The sequence below is a fragment of the Lissotriton helveticus genome, chromosome 5_1 (assembly GCF_964261635.1).
Source record: "Lissotriton helveticus chromosome 5_1, aLisHel1.1, whole genome shotgun sequence".
In the NCBI taxonomy this organism is placed as follows: Eukaryota; Metazoa; Chordata; class Amphibia; order Caudata; family Salamandridae; genus Lissotriton; species Lissotriton helveticus.
In genome coordinates, this window is record NC_136065.1 from 1904890107 (window position 1) to 1904916780 (window position 26674).

General features: G+C 43.2%; 1 protein-coding gene across 2 annotated transcripts in view; it reads left to right on the forward strand.

The window, feature by feature from the left end:
* The window catches only part of KLHL11 (kelch like family member 11), an 83091-nt gene that overhangs the window by 24721 nt on the left and 31696 nt on the right, over window positions 1–26674 (forward strand). The window contains exons 2-3 of one of the 2 annotated variants that reach the window (XM_078645442.1): window positions 17371–18799; window positions 21344–21378. In XM_078645442.1, the coding sequence (XP_078501568.1) occupies window positions 17371–18799; window positions 21344–21376 (1462 nt within the window). In that variant the 3' untranslated portion in view covers window positions 21377–21378. Of the gene's footprint in view, window positions 1–17370; window positions 24058–26674 lie in introns of those variants that run through there. The other variant, XM_078645441.1, reaches the window with a different exon arrangement.

Here is a 26674-nt window from a genome sequence, read left to right on the forward strand (position 1 = left end):
TGTGTGTGTGTGGTTGTGGTTGTGGTTGTGTGTGTGTGGTTGTGGTTGTGTGTGTGGTTGTGGTTGTGGTTGTGTGGTTGTGGGGTTGTGTGTGTGTGGTTGTGTGTGTGTGTGGTTGTGTGTGTGTGTGGTTGTGTGTGTGGTTGTGTGTGTGTGTGTGGTTGTGTGTGTGTGTGTGGTTGTGTGTGGTTGTGGTTGTGGTTGTGTGTGTGTGGTTGTGTGTGTGTGGTTGTGGTTGTGTGTGTGGTTGTGTGTGTGGTTGTGTGTGTGGTTGTGTGTGTGGTTGTGGGGTTGTGTGTGTGGTTGTGTGTGTGGTTGTGGTTGTGTGTGTGTGGTTGTGGTTGTGTGTGTGGTTGTGTGTGTGTGGTTGTGTGTGTGTGGTTGTGTGTGTGTGGTTGTGTGTGTGTGGTTGTGATTGTGTGGTTGTGGTTGTGTGTGTGTGTGTGTGTGTGTGGTTGTGTGTGTGGTTGTGGTTGTGTGTGTGGTTGTGGTTGTGTGTGTGGTTGTGGTTGTGTGTGTGGTTGTGTGTGTGTGTGGTTGTGGTTGTGGTTGTGTGTGTGTGGTTGTGGTGTGTGTGTGGTTGTGGTTGTGGTTGTGTGGTTGTGGGGTTGTGTGTGTGTGGTTGTGTGTGTGTGTGGTTGTGTGTGTGTGTGGTTGTGTGTGTGGTTGTGTGTGTGTGTGTGGTTGTGTGTGTGTGTGTGGTTGTGTGTGGTTGTGGTTGTGGTTGTGTGTGTGTGGTTGTGTGTGTGTGGTTGTGGTTGTGTGTGTGGTTGTGTGGTTGTGGTTGTGGTGTGTGTGTGTGTGGTTGTGTGTGTGTGGTTTTGGTTGTGTGGTTGTGGTTGTGGTTGTGGTTGTGTGTGTGTGGTTGTGGTTGTGTGTGTGTGTTGTGGTTGTGTGTGTGTGGTTGTGTGTTGTGTGTGTGTGGTTGTGTGTGTGTGGTTGTGGTTGTGTGTGTGTGGTTGTGGTTGTGTGGTTGTGGTGTTGTGGTTGTGTGTGTGGTTGTGTGTGTGGTTGTGTGTGTGGTTGTGTGTGTGGTTGTGTGTGTGGTTGTGTGTGTGGTTGTGTGTGTGGTTGTGTGTGTGGTTGTGTGTGTGGTTGTGTGTGTGGTTGTGTGGTTGTGGTTGTGTGGTTGTGGTTGTGGTTGTGGTTGTGTGGTTGTGGTTGTGTGGTTGTGGTTGTGTGGTTGTGGTTGTGTGGTTGTGGTTGTGTGGTTGTGGTTGTGTGGTTGTGGTTGTGTGTGTGGTTGTGTGTGTGGTTGTGTGTGTGTGGTTGTGTGTGTGGTTGTGTGTGTGTGGTTGTGTGTGTGTGGTTGTGTGTGTGTGGTTGTGTGTGTGGTTGTGTGTGTGTGGTTGTGTGTGTGTGGTTGTGTGTGTGTGGTTGTGGTTGTGTGTGGTTGTGGTTGTGGTTGTGTGTGTGGTTGTGTGTGTGGTTGTGGTTGTGTGTGTGTGGTTGTGGTTGTGTGTGTGTGTTGTGTGTGTGTGGTTGTGTGTGTGTGTTGTGTGTGTGTGTGGTTGTGTGTGTGGTTGTGTTGTGTGTGTGGTTGTGTGTGTGTGTGTGTGGTTGTGTGTGTGTGTGTGTGTGGTTGTGTGTGTGTGTGTGGTTGTGTGTGTGTGTGGTTGTGTGTGTGGTTGTGTGTGGTTGTGGTTGTGTGTGTGGTTGTGTGTGTGGTTGTGTGTGTGGTTGTGTGTGTGGTTGTGTGTGGCTGTGGTTGTGTGTGTGTGGTTGTGGTTGTGTGTGTGGTTGTGTGTGTGGTTGTGGTTGTGTGGTTGTGGTTGTGTGGTTGTGGTTGTGTGGTTGTGGTTGTGTGGTTGTGTGTGTGTGGTTGTGTGTGGTTGTGTGTGTGGTTGTGGTTGTGTGTGTGGTTGTGGTTGTGTGTGGTTGTGGTTGTGGTTGTGTGTGTGTGGTTGTGGTTGTGTGTGGTTGTGGTTGTGTGTGTGGTTGTGGTTGTGGTTGTGGTTGTGTGGTTGTGGGGTTGTGTGTGTGTGGTTGTGTGTGTGTGTGGTTGTGTGTGTGTGGTTGTGGGGTTGTGTGTGTGTGGTTGTGTGTGTGTGGTTGTGGGGTTGTGGTTGTGGTTGTGTGGTTGTGGTTGTGTGTGTGTGGTTGTGGGGTTGTGTGGTTGTGTGTGTGGGGTTGTGGGGTTGTGTGGTTGTGGTTGTGTGTGTGGTTGTGGTTGTGTGGTTGTGGTTGTGTGGTTGTGGTTGTGTGTGTGTGTGGTTGTGGTTGTGTGTGTGTGGTTGTGGGGTTGTGTGGTTGTGTGTGGTTGTGTGTGGGTGTGTGTGTGTGGTTGTGGTTGTGGGGTGTGTGTGGTTGTGGGGTGGTTGTGGTTGTGGTTGTGGGGTGTGTGTGGTTGTGGGGTGTGTGTGGTTGTGTGGTTGTGGTTGTGTGGTTGTGTGGTTGTGGTTGTGTGGTTGTGTGGTTGTGGTTGTGTGTGTGGTTGTGTGTGTGGTTGTGTGTGTGGTTGTGTGTGTGGTTGTGGGGTTGTGTGTGTGGTTGTGTGTGTGGTTGTGGTTGTGTGTGGTTGTGGGGTTGTGTGTGTGTGGTTGTGTGTGTGTGGTTGTGGCTGTGGGGTGTGTGTGGTTGTGTGTGTGGTTGTGTGTGTGGTTGTGGGGTGTGTGTGGTTGTGTGGGTGTGTGTGTGGTTGTGTGTGTGTGTGTGTGTGGTTGTGGTTGTGGGGTGTGTGTGTGTGGTTGTGGTTGTGGGGTGTGTGTGTGTGGTTGTGGGGTTGTGTGTGTGGTTGTGGTTGTGTGGTTGTGGGGTTGTGTGTGTGGTTGTGTGTGGTTGTGGGGTTGTGTGTGTGTGGTTGTGTGTGGGGTTGTGTGGTGGTGGTGTGTGTGTGTGTGTGTGTGGTTGTGTGTGTGTGTGGTTGTGTGTGTGTGGGGTTGTGTGTGTGGGGTTGTGTGTGTGGTTGTGTGGGGTTGTGGGGTTGTGGTTGTGTGGTTGTGGTTGTGTGTGGGTTTGTGGTTGTGGTGTTGTGGTTGTGGTGTTGTGGTTGTGGGGTTGTTTGTGTGGTGGTGTGTGTGTGTGGTTGTGGGGTTGTGGTTGTGGTTGTGTGTGTGTGGTTGTGTGTGTGTGGTTGTGTGTGTGTGGTTGTGGTTGTGTGTGTGTGGTTGTGGTTGTGTGTGTGGTTGTGTGTGTGGTTGTGGTTGTGTGATTGTGTGTGGTTGTGGGGTTGTGTGTGTGGTTGTGGTTGTGTGTGTGGTTGTGGGGTTGTTTGTCTGGTTGTGGTTGTGTGTGGTTGTGGGGTTGTGTGTGTGTGGATGTGTGTGGGTGTGTGTGTGTGGATGTGTGTGGGTGTGTGGTTGTGGTTGTGGGGTGTGTGTGTGGTTGTGGTTGTGGGGTGTGTGTGGTTGTGTGGTTGTGGTTGTGTGGTTGTGGGGTTGTGGTTGTGTGTGTGGTTGTGTGTGTGGTTGTGTGTGTGGTTGTGTGTGTGGTTGTGTGTGTGGTTGTGTGTGTGGTTGTGTGTGTGGTTGTGTGTGTGGTTGTGTGTGTGGTTGTGTGTGTGGTTGTGTGTGTGGTTGTGTGTGTGGTTGTGGTGGTGTGTGTGTGTGTGTGGTTGTGTGTGTGTGTGGTTGTGTGTGTGTGTGGTTGTGTGTGTGTGTGGTTGTGGGGTGTGTGGTTGTGGTTGTGGTTGTGGGGTTGTGTGTGTGGTTGTGTGGTTGTGTGTGGTTGTGGGGTTGTGTGTGTGTGTGGTTGTGGGGTTGTGTGTGTGTGGTTGTGTGTGGGGTTGTGTGGTTGTGTGTGTGTGGTGGTGTGTGTGTGTGTGTGTGTGTGTGTGTGTGTGTGTGTGTGGGTGTGTGTGTGTGGGTGTGTGTGTGTGGTTGTGTGTGTGGGGTTGTGTGTGTGGTTGTGTGTGGTTGTGGTTGTGTGGTTGTGGTTGTGTGTGTGGTTGTGGTTGTGTGTGTGGTTGTGGTTGTGTGTGGGGTTGTGGTTGTGGTGTTGTGGTTGTGTGTGGGGTTGTGGTTGTGGTGTTGTGGTTGTGTGTGTGGTTGTGTGGTTGTGGTTGTGGTTGTGGTTGTGGTTGTGTGTGTGTGGGGTTGTGTGTGTGGTTGTGGGGTTGTGTGTGTGGTTGTGGTTGTGTGTGTGGTTGTGGGGTTGTGTGTGTGGTTGTGGGGTTGTGTGTGTGGTTGTGGGGTTGTGTGTGTGGTTGTGGGGTTGTGTGTGTGGTTGTGGGGTTGTGTGTGGGGTTGTGGTTGTGTGCGGGGGGTTTGGGGGATTGTGTGCGGGTGTGTGTGCGATGTTGTCACGCCCAGTGAAAGTTAGAAGGTAAGACTATAGCTATGCACTGCTGTGTGTGTGGTTGTGGGGTTGTGGTTGTGTGCGGGGGGTTTGGGGGATTGTGTGCGGGTGTGTGTGCGATGTTGTCACGCCCAGTGAAAGTTAGAAGGTAAGACTATAGCTATGCACTGCTACAATTAACACGTTAGTAGTGAACTTCTTAATTAAAAGAAGGGCATAATTATATATATTTTTTTCTCCTAACTTTTGCATTGCCTTCAATTACAGGCGGGGGGGTGGGGTGGGGTGGAGGAGAACATCAAATCAGTCGCGAAAATGCTCCCAAAGCCTGCAGGCAGACAGATGGTGTGCAGCGCTGACATGCTCCCACAATCTACTTCGTGACGCTAACTGTTACAATGTCGGACATTCAGCGGAGGTAGCTTCTAGAAGTTATAAGTTTACTTTGATGGGCAAAAGAAAATATCGTGCTTTCGACCACCACAACCCCAAATGTAATCATTTTCCAAATTGATAAACGCGTTTGAATAACAAAAGGAGCCCTCACCAAGCCACTGCACTTTTTTCGCTTGTTTAAAATATATATGCCAGCCATCTCTTTGCATTTTATTGCCTTTAGATAGCGCGGGAAGAATGAAAATAATGTAATTTGACGAATGTTCCAAAAATCTTATTTGAAGGTGACATTTGAATTGCTTACACCTGGGGATAAGGGACTTCCTCTTTGTGTCACTTAGGGAGAAAAGAATAGCTTTTAAATAAACTTTCCCAATTGTCATTGGCAGTTACTAAAATAATTTTTGTGTTATTTTGTTGTAAATAATTTACAAATCCTTACTGCCTACAAGTGAACATATCACACAGGCCGTGGTATCATTTTCCAGAGTGGAGCTGAACCCACACATTGAAAAAGATGAATTTACTTTGCACGATAGTGTTACAATTAACAATGGTAATGCAATTGCATGATCATGTTTAGAATTATCTCTCTTGTACAGGCATTTAATACAAAGTATCTCTGGAAACTTGTGAGCTCGCATTTAAAATAGCAGTGACGTCCGTAAAGGTTTGTATTTTTGTTTAAATTTGATACACGATTACAGTCGCTTGCATGTTTTTTAGACTGCGCTTATCAGCACGCCCTAGGTAGAGCACTTCAACGCCTCGCACGGGGAGCGAAACGCTATACAACCGCAATTACAGCACAATCCAGTGCAACCAACCATCAAGCAACTTTCGAGTCAACTGTTATGGTTTCATCAAGAGGGGTCGCACTACAATATGAAATGTCACCAGGAGTGCTGTACCAGGTGTGTTCGCAGCGGAGGAGCACGCGCGAGAAGTGGGTTCTTTAGTTCCGCCCAAGGTCAAATTTCATAAAGAACTTCATGTAAATATGTTATGATCATTCAGTCAAGTGTTCTTAGCCTCTGCATAAAAAGCACAGACTGAGTTAGCCTCAGAGGGGCAAGCAAACTCCATTCCAGTGAGCTATTTCGATGCAACTCTGTAGATTGCGTGCCTGCTGCTGAGTAATTTTCCAATTCGTGGCTCAAGCAGGCCAGTTCCCAACAGGTCCACTAAAAATAAATTTCAGTTATTAATGGCACACCTGTTATAAGGGCGTTGAAAGACAAAAGAATTTGTTTGGCATTTTATATACAACTGTTGTCATACCATGTAGTGCTGAAACTTGAAAGCGCCTTTCTTAATAAAAGATTGTAAAAATACTCCCTTTTTATTAGCCTAAGGAACAACTGGCGAAAAATTTCATAAAAAATATACTGCAAATGGAACAACATTGTAACAACGTATTTTTATTTTTAATATAGTATATATCTAGAATTGTTTTTATAGTAGACTGAGTCGCTTCCGAAAACCCAACTCCTATTATTTGAAGGATGAAAGTCTGAATCCGAATCTGTGACTTGCCTGTTCCAAACACATTTAAACAATAAATGATTGAGCATTAATGGACTTCAGTCTGCAATGGCTGGTTGACTCGAAGCTGAGTGACTCAGAGCTCACTGACTCACTCTCAGAGCCCTTAAATAACGCTTCAGCAACGGGTCTCTGGGCATTATGCTGTTTTCCTGGGGTCGTGCATTGCCGTCTCTGCACCAGAAAAAGACCAACAGTGCATTTCTAGAAAACGGGGTGGTGTAGACTGTTAGCACAGTGAACATGTCTATGAAAAGCGCGCGGGATTTGTTACAAAAATTGTACAGTGTACGTCGTTGTTTTAAAAAGGTGACGAGAAGGGTTGGCTTTTGGTACACACCTGACCTGACGCCCTTGCAATCTTTCACGTGCCCTTGAAACGAATATAAGCACTGACCAAGAGACCGAGAGAGAGAGCGATTTACACAGAAAACAAGCTCTCCACATTGCTGTGGCGGGGGAGCGAATTCCTTTGAAGAAGAGCGCGCAGTGTAAACAAAGCGTGAACTGCCGGAAAGTTAACCCGTTAACCGCTGCGGTAATTCCGCTGAGGTGAGGTGCGGGCGTTTCTGTGCGCGGGTGGGGCCGCGTCGGCCTTTGGACTTGTGCAGCACTATGAAGGTAGTGCTCGTGACGGCCGATGGCTGCATGCAACGGGTTAAACATGCTCTCTGCATTGGGTGGCTGGGGTGGGGGAGCGGCATTGGGTGGCGGGGGAGCGGATTCCTTTGAAGTCTGATGCAGAGGCTCAGACAAATGGTGTGTACGCGCCTGGCTCACATGAATTGTACCTAATCCGCAGTTTGGGTAGACTTTTGAAAGCCTTACTATAATCTCGCCAAACAAACATTGCTAAAGCAATGCTGTAGGCAAGACCTAAAAAAAGGTTCCGCACTAGAGTGAAATAGACTCCAAAATCATCTGCCTAACATTTATTGGGTAAGGAAGATTAAGGCCCGGATTAGGAACAAAAAACTGCTGTAGGACAAATGTTAAAACTATCTTCACACTTTCTCCCCTTTCTATACCTCTTTTCATCTCCTCATTCAACCATCCACCTCTATCCATCCACCTACCCACTCACCCATCCATCCAGACTCCTAGCCAGTCACCCACCCACACATCCATTCATCCATCTAGCATCAATGCATATTCTCTCTCTCTCTCTCACTCACTCACTTACTTTAATTCTATATCTCTGTTTCTCCCTGTTAGACCTGTCAGCCCTTGGGGTGTTCCCCCCTCTCTTTTGTTTTTAGGTTTCGCCCTGGGCGTTGGCAACTGCGTAATCTCATGATTCTACATAGGGGCTTTGGTTCCGCCTCAGTCTCTCATTGGCTAGCTCCATAAATGGAGGCTAGCCATTGGGAGACAGAGGCTGTCAATCACGTTTTCTTGTGAAAACGCGATTCGGGGGCGTTTCTCGGTGTTTTTTTAAGTCCCGCCCCTTTGTCCTGGGCCGCGCTGTCATTGGCTGCCGGCCCGGGACACCCCGTGACGTCATTCCCCGGGCCGCGCTGTGATTGGCTGGCCGGCCCGGGACCTGACTTGTTTCTTTGTGTTTTGAGTCTCGGCACGTCCTAGGTGAGGCACTTGTTCCAGCATGTTGCGTAGTCCGAAGACATCGCACGTGCGTCGGTCCGAGTCTCTCTTAGGCTGACTGAAGATGCGGTGTCTGGTTAGCGAGGCTCTGAGGGAGCGAGTTGCAGAAGAGTGGACGGTCGTCCTCGGAAGAAGTAACGCGAGGCGCTTTCAGCACCGCGAGACACCGAGCGGCGCTCCGCTGGCACCTCGACGGTGGAGCGAGCGCGAAGGACCGAAGCTGTGGATCAGTGTTTTCTGACTTAACGTTTTGGACTCGATTCATTCAGGTGGGATGCTCGTCTCCTGGCAGGGCTGACACAGCCTTTCTTCCTTCCAGGATCAGACCGCGATCGCAATTGAGAGTGAAACTCGAGTATGTTTATCAGGAGCATGTGGACTAACTGGTTGGTGTGCTTGTTACGGAATTGGTAATTCTGAGAATCGCTCCTTTTGTTGAACTTAATGTGTATGCATTTCTTCGTGCTTCCAACTTGCTCCCTCTGTCGGAAGACCCAACGACCATGAGCATGCGAACGGGCTTTACTACGCCAAAATTGTACAGTTTATAGGATGTCGGCGAGTAGAATTTAGAAGCCCAGTCGGGTCCATAATAAGTCCTTCACCAACCATATCATTTCACACAGAGTGGCGCGAGTAAAGAAGCCGGGAGAGAAATGTGTTATCGGACAGAAACACTGGATCACTAAAACAATGTTCGGGTTTTTATCTGAAGCGCGGGTCGCGGAGTTTGCTTTACGGCTCTGCTCTGGAAAATGTGCCATGGTAGAGATAGCTTGGTGAACTGCGCTTATCCCTGCGTTCGTCTTCCAACTACAAGTTCTCAGCCTAAATATCCATTTCAAGCACGCCTCTGACGATTGCATCAGTGTCGGTATAGTTGAAGTGATTCTGCAGAGGAGCCAGAAAATGCCTAGCACAGGATTCTTTTTAGTTAGCGCTTGTATCTGTTCTTTGCATGCTTGATGCAGTTTCAAGGGAAGTTTTCCCCAAAGGCAATGTCTCACCTTCACTGCTTGTGTGGCTTGGGGAGGGCTGTGTAGATCCCCCTTGGTCACTTTATTGCGACACTGTGGTTAATAGTGGATGCACAATACCAAGAATAGTTTATTACTAGGAATACGCAGTATCACTGGTTATCTGCTTACTGCGCACAGCATAAGTACATCTTTGTACATGATGATTCTAATACTGTTGTGCCATCAGAATTGGTGATCAAGGAAACATTAGCTCAATTTATTTGCAGAAGTACATGTTATGTGCAATACAAAGTCTTGATTTCATGGACTTATTTCTCGCTAATCTCATTTGTTACTTGCATATCTGGGAACTACAGAGCATCTTCTGTTTGCTCAAAAAGCACGACTCTACTTTTCCGCCACATGTTTTGGGTAGGAGACCTTTTTTCTTCTGTAAAGGTCTGGTTTATTAACGCATGGTAGAAACTCGTAATCTCTAGAGCAGTTAAATAGGCATGCTTACGTGCACTTTGCAAATAGGTGGCAGCTACAGGAAGGATCCTGCAGTTATAAATGTAAGATATTTATACTAACTCCATTCCTCTGCTTTTGATCGACTTCACGTAATTGGGGCTGTCCTTTGCTAAAAGAAAAGAATGTCTAAGTCCCCCAGTTAAACATTAAAACCTTTTCAGAAATGTAGATGTGCTATTAAAAAAAAAAAACACGAACAATCCAGCATCACTACACAGCTACCAGCAGCATCATAGCCATTCAGTTTTCTCATCTGTGATTGAGCCAATTCGGGTAGGGGTGCATTGTGTTGGGCACTATTAATAAGCAAGAACAACCTTCTTTGGAAAAAACAAACTAGTAATGGTACAGACAGCTTATCACGTATCACCGCATGAAACTGGCACGCAGTTCTGTTTTTATTAATGTGCTAACAAACCTGTAAACCTATTTTCCTTCTCAATACCATCATCACATAAAAAAACTTCGTACAGTAAGGACTGAAAGAATCAGTCTAGTGTCGCATGTTTTGTTTCCAACCGTTTCATGTTCTGTAATTTAAGTACAGCAACGATAACGTAGGCTTTCGTATGGTCTTCGTAAGGAAATTCTGCACTGGAAGAGTTCAGTTTCTTTACATCCTTTAGTTTTGACTGCATAAAGACTTAACTGATGTTATTCGTAAATGTTAAAGATCGTGACCACCTCATATAAACGTCATGTTGCTAGTGGTTGTACCTTCTGTTATAGAGACCATGCACTTTTGTATCCGCAGCAGGAGTCTGATAGCCTTTATTTAGCTCTGTATTTCAATAAATGAGCTATAATGTTTTGTTTTTTTAAACTTGTGCATCAGCTAACCACTTACTGTCAAACCTTGTTCGGTCTAATTTTGCCTTTTATTTGACATCACTTTCTTTTCATTTGACTGAAAAAAAAAATCCTTTATTTTCATTTTTGGGATAAACATTTGAATCAATAGGCCATTGGTACATGCTCTTAAGCAGTGCAGTATCCTGCTGATCTTAGCTGTCTAAAGGACTCAGACTCCACTTTAAGGCCATTTTACGGAGTTGTTTTTGCTCCTTGTGGTATGCATGTACTGATATTGTGAGTTTTAAGTTGCTTGTCGTCCTACGCGCTTAACACTTAGCTATCCATATGGACTGGCAGCAATCTGCTTTGTGATTGGGATCTCCAGGACATATTTCAGGATATTTCCATCATCGTATCCTTTTGGGTGACTGGCCGTAATCAAGGGCCCTGATTTTAAAGTGGACTAAAATGTGGCATTTGATCTTCTGTGCTTAAGAAATTTTGAAGCGCTTGTAATAGTAACTAAAACTGCTACTGTTAACCACTTGGCTGCTAAGGGTGTTCGATGAGCTCCATTGACTTTCCATTGAAATCAATGGAAAGTCCATGACGAGTTACCCTTGTCATTAGCGCTGAAGGGGTTAATGACCTGTTCTGTTTCATGTTAACCCAGTTGACAATAGGATTAATTGTTCCCAATTTTCGAGGGGAACACATTTCATTATACTTAGTGTGAAATCTATTCAAGAATACCTAAACCGTCAGTTCTTTCCATTTCCTTTAATCACACCATCAGGTCATTGCTGGTTCCTTCTCTCTGACACATTGAAGCAACATCTGTCTGTACCTCTTCTGTGTAAATATATTTCTACACTTGCATATTCTACTTTTTGGGACACGTGTATATTGTCACTGCTCTGGAAGAGATATACTTCCTTCAAATAGCACACTGCTAAAAGCATTTTGGGAGCAGATTCTACCACATATGCAAGTATTGTTTGACAGTCATCCCATCTTGATCCAGGACCTCTTATTGAACTACAGACTTTGGCAAAGACTTTCTGGCTGCTGGTCAGAGTTTAACATTTGGACTAACTAACCTTCCAAGACAACCTTTTCTTCGACAAAGGTCACTTTCTTCATTCCCCTAAGATAACCACCCATGAGGCCAACCTATCCTCTACAGATCTTAGTGCAAGGTTAGAGAAACATCTACCTCAAGTTTTCAAAATCGCTGTCTCCACAGTTTTCTCATCTTAAGTTTAGCTTCTTAATATTCACACTGTGTCCATTAACGGAGACTTAAGCACTACACTCGAGGATAGCAGTGCCAAAACAAGCACAAGAAAAGTAACCTAAACCTCATCAAAAATACCGTTGTCAACGCTCCGTCATAAAAATCCCTCCTTATACACCCTAGTAGCGATGGAATTTTCACATCTTTTTCTTTGGGGCATTCACCACCGATTATGGTTTTAAATGCCGTATGTGCAGGAGTTCTCCTTTTTTTCCCCCTTGGTCTTATTCCAGCTTGAGTCTTTACCTGTTGTACTAATTAGCTCATCCAACATCTTTGTTCGTCCAATCGTACAGACTGCGGCTTAACACTGAATATGTCAAATATGCAGTGGTTACTTCCGGGGGGGAAAACTTGATGTGGCTGATTCTGCAGAATCCCACCCTATTTCAAACCTCTATCAGTACAGTATTGTAACATTTACCCTACATGCACAGAAATGGAGTGAGAAATAATCCCAGCTTTTGAGCTTCTATCTACTAGTTTACTTTTAGAATGGGACACAGGATTACCTTTGCACTGCTTGTCAACCATAAATGCTCAATTGAAGATCTTAATTAAATCACAGGGTTACCTCGAGAGATTCTGCAACAGGGCTGGAAGCTCCTGAGCACAGCAGCTCAACCGAGAAGCCGCAGAGGTAGGACAGATTGCAACATTAGCATGTCTGGGGGGTTGGAATCTTTATTAGACTTTTATTACCTTACTCTAGTGAAGTTTTTCAGTGCTTCTTTCACATTAACCTAAAATTGTACTATAGCAAACAAGGTTTAATGTTGGAATTTCACTCTCGTTTCAGTGTCAAAATGGCTCTCCCGTCTATATTAGAATAATTATTTTACATGTTTTGTCCCGTCACTCAAAGACAAAGGCCACAAGGCTCCAGTGAGTAGACCTGATAAGCACAAACTTGCGTAAATACGTGACCTATTGCATTGAAAATGCAATAGGTCTCGCATTTGCGAGAGATTAAGCTATTGCCATTGTAAATGACAATGCCATTTATTTATCTGTTTTCAAAACCAACTCATAAATAAAAAGTTTGTCATTTACAATGCCAATAGCTCAAACTTTTGCAAAGGCGAAACCGTTGCATTGTAAATGCTTGTTTTTATTGTCCCCTTTCTGCCTCCCACATCTTTCCCCCCCTTTTTGTGCACCACTTATTCTTTATGTTGGTGATGTCAGTAGGGCTTTGGGTGCCTCAGTAATTTAATTTTTTTTACACTTAAAGGGGCACAGGTGTTCTTTTAAAATGGAGGTGGTAGTGAGGTGAACATTTACAAAATGGTGGCTACCAACTGTCAGATAATGTTACCTCAGGGACTGGCCCATAGACTATTAAGAGAGATCTAGAACCTTCTGGCCCATTCTAGTGACCAGGGTCCAGGGGTATATAAGGCCGGAACCTGGGCGGCCATTTTGTGTGACCAGAAGCTAGCTGGAGTTCAGGCTGTGGTGTCAGGGGGATAGGGCGCTTAGGGCTGATTTCTCCCAGGGGTGGCTTCCCTACTGCTTACCCTGCCCCCTACTTCGAGACCTGACCCTGCCCCCTACTTCGAGACCTGACCCTGCCACGCTTTCACCTTGACTTTGTCCTGTTGTTTATAAAATATCGAGGAAGGAAAATGTAACCTATCCGCTTCACACTTGAGCAGAGTAACTGTGAGGCCCAAGCCACTTAATTCCATCTGCATCGCTGGCGTGCAAGAGTGTGAACTGACCGGCAGGCCGTCCAAGAATCCAAACCCCCAACATCACCCTGGGTCCGTCCCAGTGATGGAGTCCCTGGGGAAGGACAACCCGGGAAGCCTGCCCCGACTTACCGGTGGTGAGGTAAAACGCTGCCTGTGGTCCTGTCGCCTGTGCGGAACTGCGGAGAGTCGGCTGGAGCATAAGTGAGGGGGTAGCGTGACACGCAGCATCTTGGGAGCCTCACAGGAGGAGATAGTTAATAGAGGGTGAGGAGACTCTGTCCGGTGGAGAAGAGAGGGAACCGGATTGGTAGCGGGTTGGCTGACTGTGACAGCCGAGGCTTCGCTGAGGTGAGGCGCTGACAGGAAGTGTTCTCCCCACGGCGCAGGCCCAGAGGAGATCGTGAAAGGTTACTCTGAAGGGGGCGGCGCCGAGCCCCAGACGCGCCTCTCCTGCGCAGCCTCATTTCCCCGTGGCTGCTCTACGGTGAGGAGCGGGCGCATCGGAGGCTAGAGGAGAACTCTGCAGCGTGGATCGAAGGAAGCGTCTCTCTCCCAGCGCAGGCCCGGTCAGGTGATACGGCCTTGCTGGGGAAGGGAGGTGAGCGCTTAAATTGTAGCTTGCCGGCTGCCCCAGAACATTGAACCCGAGTCAAGTCACAACAAGTAAGCTGGGATCTGGGGGGCTGGGGAAGGATAATAAAGCGGAGGTATCACCACGGAAATCAGTGAAGGAACCCTACTGTGAAAACCCGAAGGAAACTTAAAACTAGACCAGGGAAGCCTGGATGGAAAAGACTGTCACCCTGGGACAAGTGAGCTGTAATTCGCAGTGCAATTGCTGGCGCTTTCTCAAGTAGACCTGTGGTTAGAGCCTCACGGGGGATATGCACCAATGTGTACTGTTGCTGGAGTTTCCTGTATATTTGCATCTGCTCAGGGGTGAAGCAATCCCATATTTGCCAATGAAATCTCTATTCATAATGTATGGGGAGTGTTAAATGTTCCACCGGGCTTAAGATTGTTTACTTCTGCACCTCTGAACCGAAGTGGGTGTGTACCCACAGATAAGTGGTAATTTGAGTCAGAAAAGGGCTGATCAGAATTTAAAGCAATTGTAAGAAAAACTGAATTCTTGTTAAAGGAGAATAAGGTTCTGAAACCGAATGTGATAATGGAATCTTAATGGTCTGGAAGTTAAATGTGAATGTGCTAACCATCAAATGCAGAGTTATTTTATGAACAAAATCTAAACACTGCCAAGAAACCAAGAGAAACCACAAAGAGAATTTTATTATACAGCCCGTTTTTTTCTAAACTGGTGTAGTGTCGTTATTTTCAGTGGTGGAGCGCTGGGTTACTGTGAGTGAGTGATGTAAGCACAACACAATTGCCTTTGGGGTTAGCTGTTTCTACTCTGTGCCAGGCTACCCTATGTGGACTGGTAACCCCAGGTCTAACACTCCCTCTATTTTTCTGTAGCCCTCTCTGTACTATATGCAGTAAACATTGGGGAGCTTAATAAAGTCACAGCAGCACCAGCAGTGACCTCTGGGCTTACAATGGCTCCAGTTCCATGTGAATGGTTTCTGATTACAGAAATGTGCTATTTAGAGTAGCTTTGGTCCATTAAAGGGAGAGGTGCAGCTTTGAAAAATAAATTCCCATTTGGGAACATGACCAGTGGGGCACATGCAGTCTGCTCCTACATACGCCATGTTTCACGTGTTATCTAAGCAATGGTTTGAAATAGGGTTGCCAAACCAGAAGCACACACAACCACGCACAAGCAGGAGCACACAAACAACCACACATACATACACCCACTCACAGGCACAACCAACACACACACACACACATACAACCACAACTGCAAAATCACACACACACACACACACACACAAAAACACACACACACACACACACACACACACACACACACACACACACACACACACACACACACACACACACACACACACAACCACATACATAGACAACCACATTCCACGTAACCACATTCACACACACCGACACATAGAAGCACACACACAAAAACACATACACACAATCACACATACAAACACACACACACACACACAACCACACACACAGCCAAACATACAACTATACAGACACACAACCATACTCACAACCACACGTACAACAACACAAACACTTATAGACTTTTGTTGCAATTGGTGTTGCAAAATTTAGCAATGCCAATAGCTCAAACTTAATTAATGCGAGACCTATTGCATTGCAAATGCTTGTTCTCCCCTAATGTCCGCATGCTGCTCGTGTTGTAATTCAGGTACTAGTTCCCAACCTTCACCCTTCCATTGTTTATGTCCTCCCCCTGAATAACCCAACAAAAACTATAACAAACCAGCATTAGATCAGGCAAGAAGAAGTTGCCAGCATAGCAAGGACAAAAAAATTACAAAATATTTTTTGTTTTCTTATTTTTAACTGCATCGATGCGGTGCATTTTCCCGCTGTACGCGGCAATTTCAAAATTACCGCGTTACATGACGAGCTCAGCTCGTCATGACCGTACGGCAGGTTACGCTCATGACGAGCTGAGCTCGTCATCAGCCCCGAAGGGGTTAATAGGGCCGTTCAATTGTACATAATGTCTTCATTTATAAATAAAAATTCTTATAACACCTTTTTATTGTAACTTTTCAACATAGTGCACAGCTACACTGCTCTACAACATTGCTTAAAGACTTGGGCAAAGCCAATAGCTCTGGCTAAACACTTATAAGGTCCCAAAGGCTAGAACTATTGGCGATGCCAGTGCTTGTTTACCATCTCTTTGAATGACTGACTTGCATCCTTCCACTGCTCACTTTTAGTGAACTTTGTTTTTATTTAGTAAGCATTACATCGGAATGCATGTTTTCCAGTTCTCTCCCTCCTGCTCTTGCCCCTCAACTCACTCAAAATGCCTTGTGCACTCTGTTATTATCAAATATGCTGATCTCGAAGGGGAAACGCCTATTTGCTTTGCCAATGCTTGTTAGTTTTGTTCCTTAACGTTCCAAGATGCCAGTGCAACTAATTTACCCACCATGAATCTTACATGCATTGAAAAGCTGTTTTGGCAAACAGTTAAATGTTTAGGATATATAAATAAAATGGGTATGCTTAGTTTTATTCATTGTGCTCCATACGAGGATAACTTTGACAGTTCTAAAAATAGAACAGCCACACAAACTTAACACCAAAGCCTGAAATGCAATGAAAAATCATAATTTATGTAAACTGCTCATCCACACTGGAGACTGAATTATGTAATGGTACAAAGATTAAAAGAGCACTATAGAATGTTTAAAGAAATTTACTTCAGGCTCAACTGGAACTCTTACTTTTTTCATTATGAAGGTCTCATTACATCGCAGTGTAACTAAAAGTCATTGCTCAACCAATTTCAATTTAAAACGAATTGATTGTAGAATAAGTTAACTACCCTCTTCCAATTTTATAACTGATCAATACTATATCAGTTGGAAGCCCATGCAAAACATGGGTTGTGTATTTAGCAACCATTTTAATTCTCAGCAACGTGGGTTAAAATTAGCTTTTTCTGTGCTTACAGAAATACAATACCTTCAGCTAGTTAAAAATAATTACAGCCATACAAACTAAGGAGCTAAAAAGAAAACGCTCCACAGTAGCATTGTGTTTCATGTGCCAAATCGTAAAATGCTCTACTTATGCCTTAGAACCCCCTTCGTCTGTGAAATACGCACATTCTACAGTCTGAACAGTTCTGTTGGCCCAGAAAAGTAGTACACTAACTCTTCTCTGTTAAAAGAAGAAACATCTCAACCGCATTAATCACTATTTGTTAGTGTCCCACCAGAGTCCTTCTAGCACTTAAACGGTTTCCTTCCCTTTATGTTTAACGTGATTCAGCTTGTGCCCATCATCACTGGGAATGAACATAAAGAGCAACATAAATTCCTGAGATCGTTTGTGTCCTGCAAATTGGACGTTTGTTATTTACACCGATTAAAGACTGCAGAGGTTGAGGTTTTACCGCTCAATAAAAATGCAAGTTACTGTAAATAAATAAGTTACGTCAAAACCAAATGACTGTGGCTTTGTTTAACTAGCGCGAATTATCTATTTTATAATCCGTATTTACCTGTAAAAATTCTTCTTCTCTAAATTAAAAATAAAAAACCTCCTACCCTTGGTGGGCCCAAATAATTGTTTAGTTACAGTTTATGAAACATAACTTTATTGCTTAGGTTCTGCTTTTACCTGCAACAGACTGATCACACTTTTTTTTTTGTTTTAGATTTTTACTGGTTCGTCTGAAGGAATTTTGTGGAGAATTTCTGAAGAAAAAGCTCAATCTCAGCAACTGTGTGGCAATCCACAGCCTAGCACACATGTACACTCTTAACCAGCTGGCTCTGAAAGCTGCCGACATGATCCGTAGAAACTTCTACAAAGTGATCCTCGATGAAGAGTTCTATTCTCTGCCGTTCCACCTCATTAGAGATTGGCTCTCGGATGCTGAAATCACAGTGGAGTCTGAAGAGATCCTATTCGAAACAGTCTTAAAGTGGGTCCAGCGAAATACAGAGGAAAGAGAGAGGTACTTTGAAGAACTGTTTAAATTACTTCGCTTGTCTCAGATGAAACCCACTTACCTTACCAGGCATGTGAAATCTGAGAAGCTGGTGACCAGTAATGAAGCCTGCATGAAACTGGTTTCAGATGCTGTGGAAAGTCATGCACTGAGATCTGAGAACTTACAGGCTGGTAATCTCCAACCCCTGCCTTCCCACTTGGCATCTTCTCCTCGGTACGGGCAGAATATGGATGTTATCATGGTAATAGGAGGGGTCTCGGAAGGAGGAGATTATTTGAGTGAATGTGTAGGATACTTCATTGAGGAGGACCGGTGGGTCAACTTGCCACATATCCATAACCATCTGGATGGTCATGCTGTTGTGGTCACAGAATCGCATGTTTACGTGGCTGGCTCCATGGAGCCTGGCTTTGCCAAAACAGTTGAAAGATACAATCCAAATAAAAACTCTTGGGAGCAGGTTAGCAATCTAATTACCAGAAAGCATTCCTTTGGCTTGGCCTCTGTCAAGGGTCATCTCTACAGCATTGGTGGGCATGGTAATTTTAGCCCTGGTTTCAAAGACGTCTCCGCATATGATCCGGACCAGGATAAGTGGCACAACCTTGAGTGTGCTCCAAAGATCCTGCGGGATGTGAAAGCTGTGAGCGTAGAGGACCGATTTATTTACCTTTCTGCCCGTACTCCAGTTGATGGCGATAGTGAAGATGGGCTTCGGACAATCTTTTTGAGATATGACTCTGAGACCAGGCAGTGGCAGGATGTAGAGTCTCTGCCCGTTGTTGATAATTATTGCTCTTTCCAGATGTCGGTTATCAACACTAACTTCTACAACACGGCTTCTTGTTGTCCAAAGAGTTATCCCATTGAAAATGAAGAAGCAAAGCGAAAGGCTTCCTGGGAGGCACAGGATGAGATCCTCGAGAGTCTGCCACCCGAGGTGATCAGCATTGAAGGAGCTGCTGTTTGCTATCACAAGGATGACGTTTTCATTATTGGTGGCTGGAAGAACAGTGATGACATTGACAAGCAGTACAGGAAGGAGGCCTACCGCTTTTGCGCGGAAAGAAAGCGATGGATGCTGCTTCCTCCCATGCCCCAGCCTCGTTGTCGAGCCACTGCATGCCATGTAAGGATCCCATACAGGTGCTTGCATGGGTCGCAAAGATACCCAATGCCACAAAATCTTATGTGGCAGAAAGATAGGATTCGCCAGATGCAGGAAATCCATCGTCATGCTCTGAGTTTAAGAAGAATGCCACGTTCTCAGATTGAATGCTAATTCCCAATTGATTTCTGAAATATACAAAAATGTCAAGCCACACTATCTGCACAGTTAGAATACCAAGCAGTTTTTGCTCAGATATTGCACGGAGCGAGCTTTAGTATCCCTAATGGTTAGGCGGTGTTGTACTTCAGTTTTAAAGTCAGCATGTATAGCTACTATCTTTACTGTGTGCATCTTCCCTTCGCTTTCAGAGAAGTGTGCATCAAGCCCCAGGTATTTCTGTCTTGGATGAACTAGACTAGAATTACACCCAAGCAGTATGTTGGTGAGGCATGAAAGATGTCCTCCTAGATTTATACAACAATGGGTTTTAGTACAACTGCCACATACTATTTTAAAGATTGTGTTAGTGGTTATTGCATTATCTTGGTGTAGCCTATATATCTACTACAACCCCCAAAACTCAATTCACTTATATGAAGAGACTTTATTTCTACCATGTATATCCATGTATAAAACTCATGCCTTGTTCTCACAGGCATGCGCCCTTAAGTGCTTTTAGTGTTGATGATTTTTATTGCTTATCAATAGTATTATCAAACGTAAACCTGCAGAGTTGCATTGCGTGCTTATGATTGTGAAAAAGCAGGTACCACAAAGAACCAGTTTTAAGCAGAACTAATTGTGTACTTCTGTGTGTTCTGTCCCAATTGCAGAAAGGGAATTGGAAGCTCTGTACATACACAAATGTATTTTGTCGAGTTAAACTTCCTTTTCAATTTGAAGCACTTTTTGCCTGTATTAGATTACCAGAAATGTTTAGAGCCAGTTGGTAAGAGTATTGTCTTATGTAGCTCCTCTATTTTTTTTATTTTATCTTTCTTGAAATGCTCAGTCCAGTTCTCATGTAACAGTTGTTAATGACTGGAGGGAAAGTTTACTTTTTTTTATATAGTTTGTACTCAAGAAGGTAACTGCCACCATTCAATAGTAATTCTGTCTGTCACATGTCGAATCATTGTGATAGCAATCCTGCCTTTGACAATCAGTGTCTGTTTGCTGTCACTCACTTGAATGCAAGTGATCTGCTCCCTGATACCGATACATTTGCACTAGTAGATCAGAATTAACTGAAATTGAGTCCAGTTCCAAACACCGTTATTTCCAGTTATAAAAAACTGTTTTGAGGTTTGATAGTGTGCATCATTTATTATCCATAAGGCCTCAATAGTAGCTTATAACCCCTCCTGTATATAATTGAACGGTGGGTCCCACTGTACCTTCTCTTCAAATCTTGCTTTTTTAATTGTCTCTTAGTGAATTAAAACTAACAAAGCGCCCCGTATGCTTTGGTTTTGCTACAGAGCCCAAAGAGGTAGACGTGCTCTGAGTGCTAATAATTTAGAACTGTTGTAGTGCATCATCAAAGAAAAGAGCACTTGATTTAGAACGTTTTGGCTAATGGAAGGCTATTCTTTGTTTCTTTAACATAGCACTCCAATCGGACATGTCTATAAAACAGATATCTTAGGTTGCAGTTAGCTCTATTTTGAAGGACATTCTAATTTATCTTCTTCTGTATACTTTACCAGAGCCCAAAGAAGTTTTAATTTGTCTCTCTATTATGAATCTGTGTCTGTGGCTTTCTGGGCTTGGGATGTATTACAAATCAGTCACTATATTCTTCTTATAGCAAATCTGTACTCCTTTTAAGACATTTCCTCTAGTTGGAAATGTAAGAAAATGTGTCCAGTGCCCCTGGAATGAATTGAAAATTGGAGAGGATTTTTTGTGATGCATATATGATGCATGCATATAATAGGGTTCTGGAAGAGCACTCATACATTTTAAGATGTGTTAATCGCAGCACTTCTGTTAATATTTTTTTTAATCAAATGTTTATCTTTATTATCCTTTAAAACGGATGCTTTGCTGTAGACCTGAAATGTTGAGTGAAAATAACTCCAGAGAGTAGGAATATTCCTCCTTTTTAAAAATGTTCTAAGTATGCAGCAAGAAAGTATTTAGTTGCTGAATGTCTACAAAAGTGCTTGCATTGATTTAAATTTGTAGTTGAGTTAAAACATTGTTTTTTTATTTGGTTACACCATTCAGATAAGAATATACTGTGTTGAATGGTGTTTGAGTGACAGCAGTTGTATAATTACTTTCATAAGACGTTTCCTACCGGCTTAAAAGTATCCTCCTAAAATCCGCCTTTAAGCCCTTCGTGGAATGTTTGAATGTGTTGATGGGGCGTTTATCGATACAATAGAATGCATTATAAATGGATTATCCCTTTCACGTAGCTATTGGCTTACGTAGAAAGTGTATAGTTTAAATAGGCGCCTTCAATTTTTTTAAATCCAAAACTTTTTTTTTTTTTTTTTTACTGCGCCTCCATCAACACTTCTGATTTGTAGAGTAATATTGTTTTTATTTTAGCTCCACAGGCAACGTAAGCTCTGTCCGAAGTGATGGTAAGTACCGAACATGAGTGTTTAAAGAGTTTTGCTTGCATGCACCCATCTCCTAACTCCTAAGGAATGTGTGCTAGGTGTTTTTTTGTCTAGTTGTATAGACTAACGAAGAGTGGAAGCACATTAATATGCAACACGCCTTTGGCCTAGATTAATGCTTTATGAGACTGGTTTGTATAACTGTTGAGTTTGCCAGTGTGCTAGACCACGTGCTATTTGGTTTTCTGAAAACTAATTTTGATCCTAATTGTATGCAAAATTGTACTTTATATGTTTGTAAACAATACTTATTCACACTATTTTGTTGACGACCATGGTGGTGGCATGTTCAGAAACACTCCAGTTCAGTTTTGAGCTGAATATTTAGTTTAAAAAATAAAAAGCATCTCCTCTTGCCCTAGATTTCAAATCTTCTGTAAGGTAGGTGGAGAAATGTTGCAGAGGGTTTGGGATGACGACCACTGTATAATTTTGTTTTAAAAAAACAAAGTCTAGAGGGGCTAGCTTTTTAAAATTGTTTTATTATGCTCTCTCTTGACCACACTAAACATGCAGCGCTGAAACATGGTTGCGGTCCACATTTTATTTGCAAATGAATACACCATAATTTCTAAGAATCCTCACAGCAGGACAACAACTATAAAGTGTACTTTGGATTCAGGCAAAGCCTTTTCATTATCAACTTAAATTATGTTGTGTTAATGACTTCTGAAGTGAAGTATACAATACCGTACTAGGTTTTTGCCACTGATATCCACCTAGTATATAACACAGAGCAGTATGCTAGTCTAGACCTTTGTAAGTATACATATTTTATGACACGATGGAGGTGACTGCTAGAGTAATTCAGTATTTCTTATCTTGTATTTGTTGGATTTGAACATCTTTGTACTATTAGTTACCGTCTTCTGTTTTGGTTTCCCGAGCAATTTGATACCTTATCCTGCTTCTTGGAACAACTCTGAAGGAGCAAAACACATGGCTTTCAACCTCATGTATCTTTTGCGCGTAGTTACATTATTTTCCACCCAGTTCTTTTAGAATTGTGTTTAATGTTTAACATCAGTGAACCAAATAAACTCGCACCAAATCCCGTTTTGTGCTCTGTATTAATGTTAAAAAGAAAATGAAATTAGCATCTACTTTTATCCTGTTTCTTCCAAAAACTAAAGAAGTCTCCTCCGTGTCATTGAGGTGCTTTGTGGACATATGAGGCATTCCTGTATGAGTTACTTGCTGGTGATAAATGTACTGATCTTAAGTGCCATCTAATAACACTTCTGAGGTACAATAGTAGGACAGTGATTAATGCTGTGATCTGTCTCAGTATAGGAAAATGTAAATTTCTTACAATCTGTGTACCTGTTGTCACAGTTTAGGAGTTTGCAGACTGGCATCTTCTCTTTGAATCCTTGAAAAGGGTTTTAGTGTGGTTATCTTACTATTGCAATAAAAATAATTTAATGAAGTGATTTATTCCAGGAACATCCGAAGGGGACTCCATGCTGCTACTGTTTTATATGGTAAGCATGAGGAACTGTCAACTTCCTAGACAGATGTACCTGTTTTCACTCAAGCCAACCACTATTTTCATTGGTGCATCCGACCAAATGAGCTTGAAGAAGCTATTTTCTCTTTTAAAAGCTGACTTCCTAAAAAGCGTGATCTGTAATTTAACCTTCACAGTTCTAGGAATGACAGGCTGTAAAAAAAAATAGGATTTGTGTTGGAAATACAAAGCAGTTGGAAACTTCCTCTGGGAAGTGTGATGGCTGCTGTTTGCTACACTGCATAATATCATAGCAGGTAAACGTAGACCAATCTCCCTAAAGTTGTTGACTCTATCGATTTTATCCACTTGTCAACAGAGAGGCCATGAAGAACCTTTTGAAATAAACGCTTACCTTAGCTTCTCTTGCGCTATTTCTTGTAAATAAGGCATTTGAAGGTAAGTCATAAAACTGTTTAAACTAAATTCAGAATACTTCAGCCAAGATATGTGAACTGCACATACTTCTCATTAAGATCTCGGCAGCGATGTTTAGTGAGGGATGACGTCTGTGACTCAGGTTTTTATTTTAGTTTTATTTTATACAACATGTCTACCAGTTAATGATTTTATTTTTCTACCTGTAACACTGTTCCCTTTTATATTAGAGTGCTGTACTGCACACAAAGGATTGAGCAGGGAAAGGGTTTAAGGGATAGCGTTGTTCTGTTTGTGGCAGTTAACATGCTTTTACATACCAAGAGCTGTATTGCCTTAGGTGTAGAAGAGTCGAATCAGATGCAACTTCTGAGTGCTTCAGTCATAACTGGTATTACTTGTGTGCCTAAATAGTTGATGGTGAGCTTTCCTCATTTTAGTCTACACATTCCTCGAGTAGCTGGGTGTGTAAAGCTCTTGGCTTCCTGCCAGAATCCTTGGACTGCAGAAGTGGGTTTACTGTTCTAGACTGTCTTTTGATAGGTGTGTTTTGCCATGCTCATGAATTTAGAAGCTGTTTGTTCTGTTTTTTCAAAGCTTGCTAGAAAAACTGGTTTCTATCAAATTTACCATCCCTAAATAATAGTCTGTCATAGCGCATGTGGGACTGTTATAGCGAATACTGTCAAACCTGTTATTATAAGTCACAGAAGGTGCTTGTTTCTTCACTGTAATAAACTGTCTTATCAAAATACAGTTGTCAATGTGTCCACTTTATTCCATGGCATCAGATACCGCTAGCATAATACGACATCACTACTACCTTTGACTGGTTTGTTACAGTTGAGCTACTCTCTATAACAAAAAAATAGTTCCCCAACTGTCTGTCTGTGATGGAAGTGCAGGTGTTGTGGCATATGAATACTTTTCCGCGCTACTTACCTATGGGCACGCTCAGATCCTGCAAACAAGGGCTAGTCCAACTGCCCAAAATAAAGAAAGCCGGATGGGGCGGTAAGTCCCTTTCCTTCCGAGCTGCCAAGTTATGGAACAGCCTGCCCATCGCATTACGCCGGGAAAGCAGCATAGTCAAATTTAGGAAAGGACTAAAAACTTGGTTTTTCACAAAGCCTTAATCTCCTCTGACTTTCTTCCTGTGGTATAGCGCCAAGACGCCTCGGCATAAGAGCGCTTTACAAATAACTCACTCACTCACTGAATACTGAGCTGTAATATGTAAGGATCTGTTTGGAGTATTTCACACATTTCTGCGTTCATGTCAAACGTGTGAATGATATCTTTAATTACACTGTCTAACGTGTATTTGTTACAATGTCTGCCCCCTAATCATCACTTCCACTATAATATTTTTTAAATCCAAGACCGGGATCCACCCCTATTTTTGGGGTCTCATCCCTGTACGTTTAAATAACTTGAGGCCAAAATGACATCATGTCTGGTGACTGTTGGTGGATTGACACCACCAGCCACTGTTTCAAAAAAATCTGAAGACTGTGTGACTGGGCAGAACATATTGAAAACAAGCATTTGCAATACAACTGGTCACGCATTCTTGAAAGTTTGAGTTTTTGGCATTGTGTATTAGTTTGCTTTTTATTTATGTTTAGTATTTTTTAATGGAGTGGATGTATGTGGAAAATAGTACTAATTCCACAGCAAAAGTTAAACAACTGTAATCCGCAAATCTGCTGAATAGTTAATGAAAAATATATAAATTGGTTTGCTTTTTTAATTGAGTCTCCCTCTTGTATGTTTGCACACCCATACTATCATAATACAAGACAACAAGAACACAACCGTAATAAGATAGTGCCCTGCAAAAAAAAAAAAGCACATATTTGTCCTACTTTATATCAAAGGTCACAAGTCAGCGTGCAGACAGGGTGCAGGCTGCAGCAGGAATTTCAGGCAAACGGCTCAACAGGGAGTGCTGCTGGCCTTGGCAGTGCCCAATAGTCACAACCATACGGAAAAAACGAGTCAATAGGGCAGTCTGAACACCTGGGAAAGGCACCTGCTGAACATGCTTCTGGCATAATGAATATACTGGCCAAAGCTCACACTAAATAATGACGCTAAATGTGGGCATGTATCGCTCGTTAGTGTAGCAAGTGTAGGAACAGGGAAAATGGATAATCCAACAGCATGGTAAAAGTAGGATACAAGTAGAGAGCATAAGAGGGCAGATAGTAGGCAAAGGTTTTGAAGGGTGAAAATGTGCTGTGGCTGAGACCATGCCAAAGTGGGTTCAGAGCGATGGCTAAAGAAAGTTGAAATGAAAAAGGAGAGGCTGGTATAGAGGTGGCAAAAGTAGGAAGAGGTAAAAGAAGGGATGGATTAAAGCACAAAAACTGCTGTGACACTTGACCAATAATGGCCGCAGAGAAAAATACATTGGGATTTGAGTTTCCCTTCTTTTTGCGAGCAGCCAATTATGCATGGGAATTTTAAAATGAATACACTAAGTGAAACGTTTTGGAAAGTATGTCTGAATTGAATCCAACCCCTTCTTCCGTAAACAACATGGTCTCGTCGCACTGAGTTTGCTGAAAATATGCCTGGATTTGTGCAAGGTTAGGTAGGTTGTTTGTTTCATGGAAAGGGCGGGCATGGTCGGCGGGGCACTTTTTGGTATTGGTTTCCTGGGTAGGCAGTTAATGATGGCCTCTGGTTGTAATGCCTTGCCGGTTTGGTTGTAAGGGGGCTTGCCCATTCCCTGCCTACTTTAGATGAAGAAAGAGGTCTTGAAAAAATGGCAATGGCGGAGTTTGAGGCTGCCAGGAAGCCAAGTTGAAGGAAAGACTGCCAAAATTCAGGCAAAGGAATTTTTCATGGTGACATTTATGCTGTTTTATTAATGTATTTATATATTTTTTTTGTTTTGCTTTCTTTTCTCTAAAGAAAGAAAAACAATTTCAAGACCGAGCTTTCTTTGGGGCAAACAATCAAATATGTTTAGACACATTTTAATATAATAAATGCTGAGAATGAAGATCCAGTTCTTACCAGAGGAGTTCACAAAACAATATTTACGGTGTGATGAATAGGTCCAAATTGATTTTTTCCTATGCTCACGGCGCCTTGCTGCAACTGTAACCCATTGTCCCGCCGTTCTGCATGGAGATGTAGTGTGGTTCCTATATTCCCAATAGCTCTGCGCATTGGAATAATATATCCTATAGATTAGACGTTGGACTGAGGTCGACTAGGTATCTCTCGTAGATACCAAACTTAATAGTGAGTGCCAGCTAGCTCAGAGGTCACTAGAAACTTTCTCCAGTTTACAAGAAGGGATTAGTTTCTGACAACCGCATAAACATGACAAATTTGTTTCCCAAGAATAAGAAA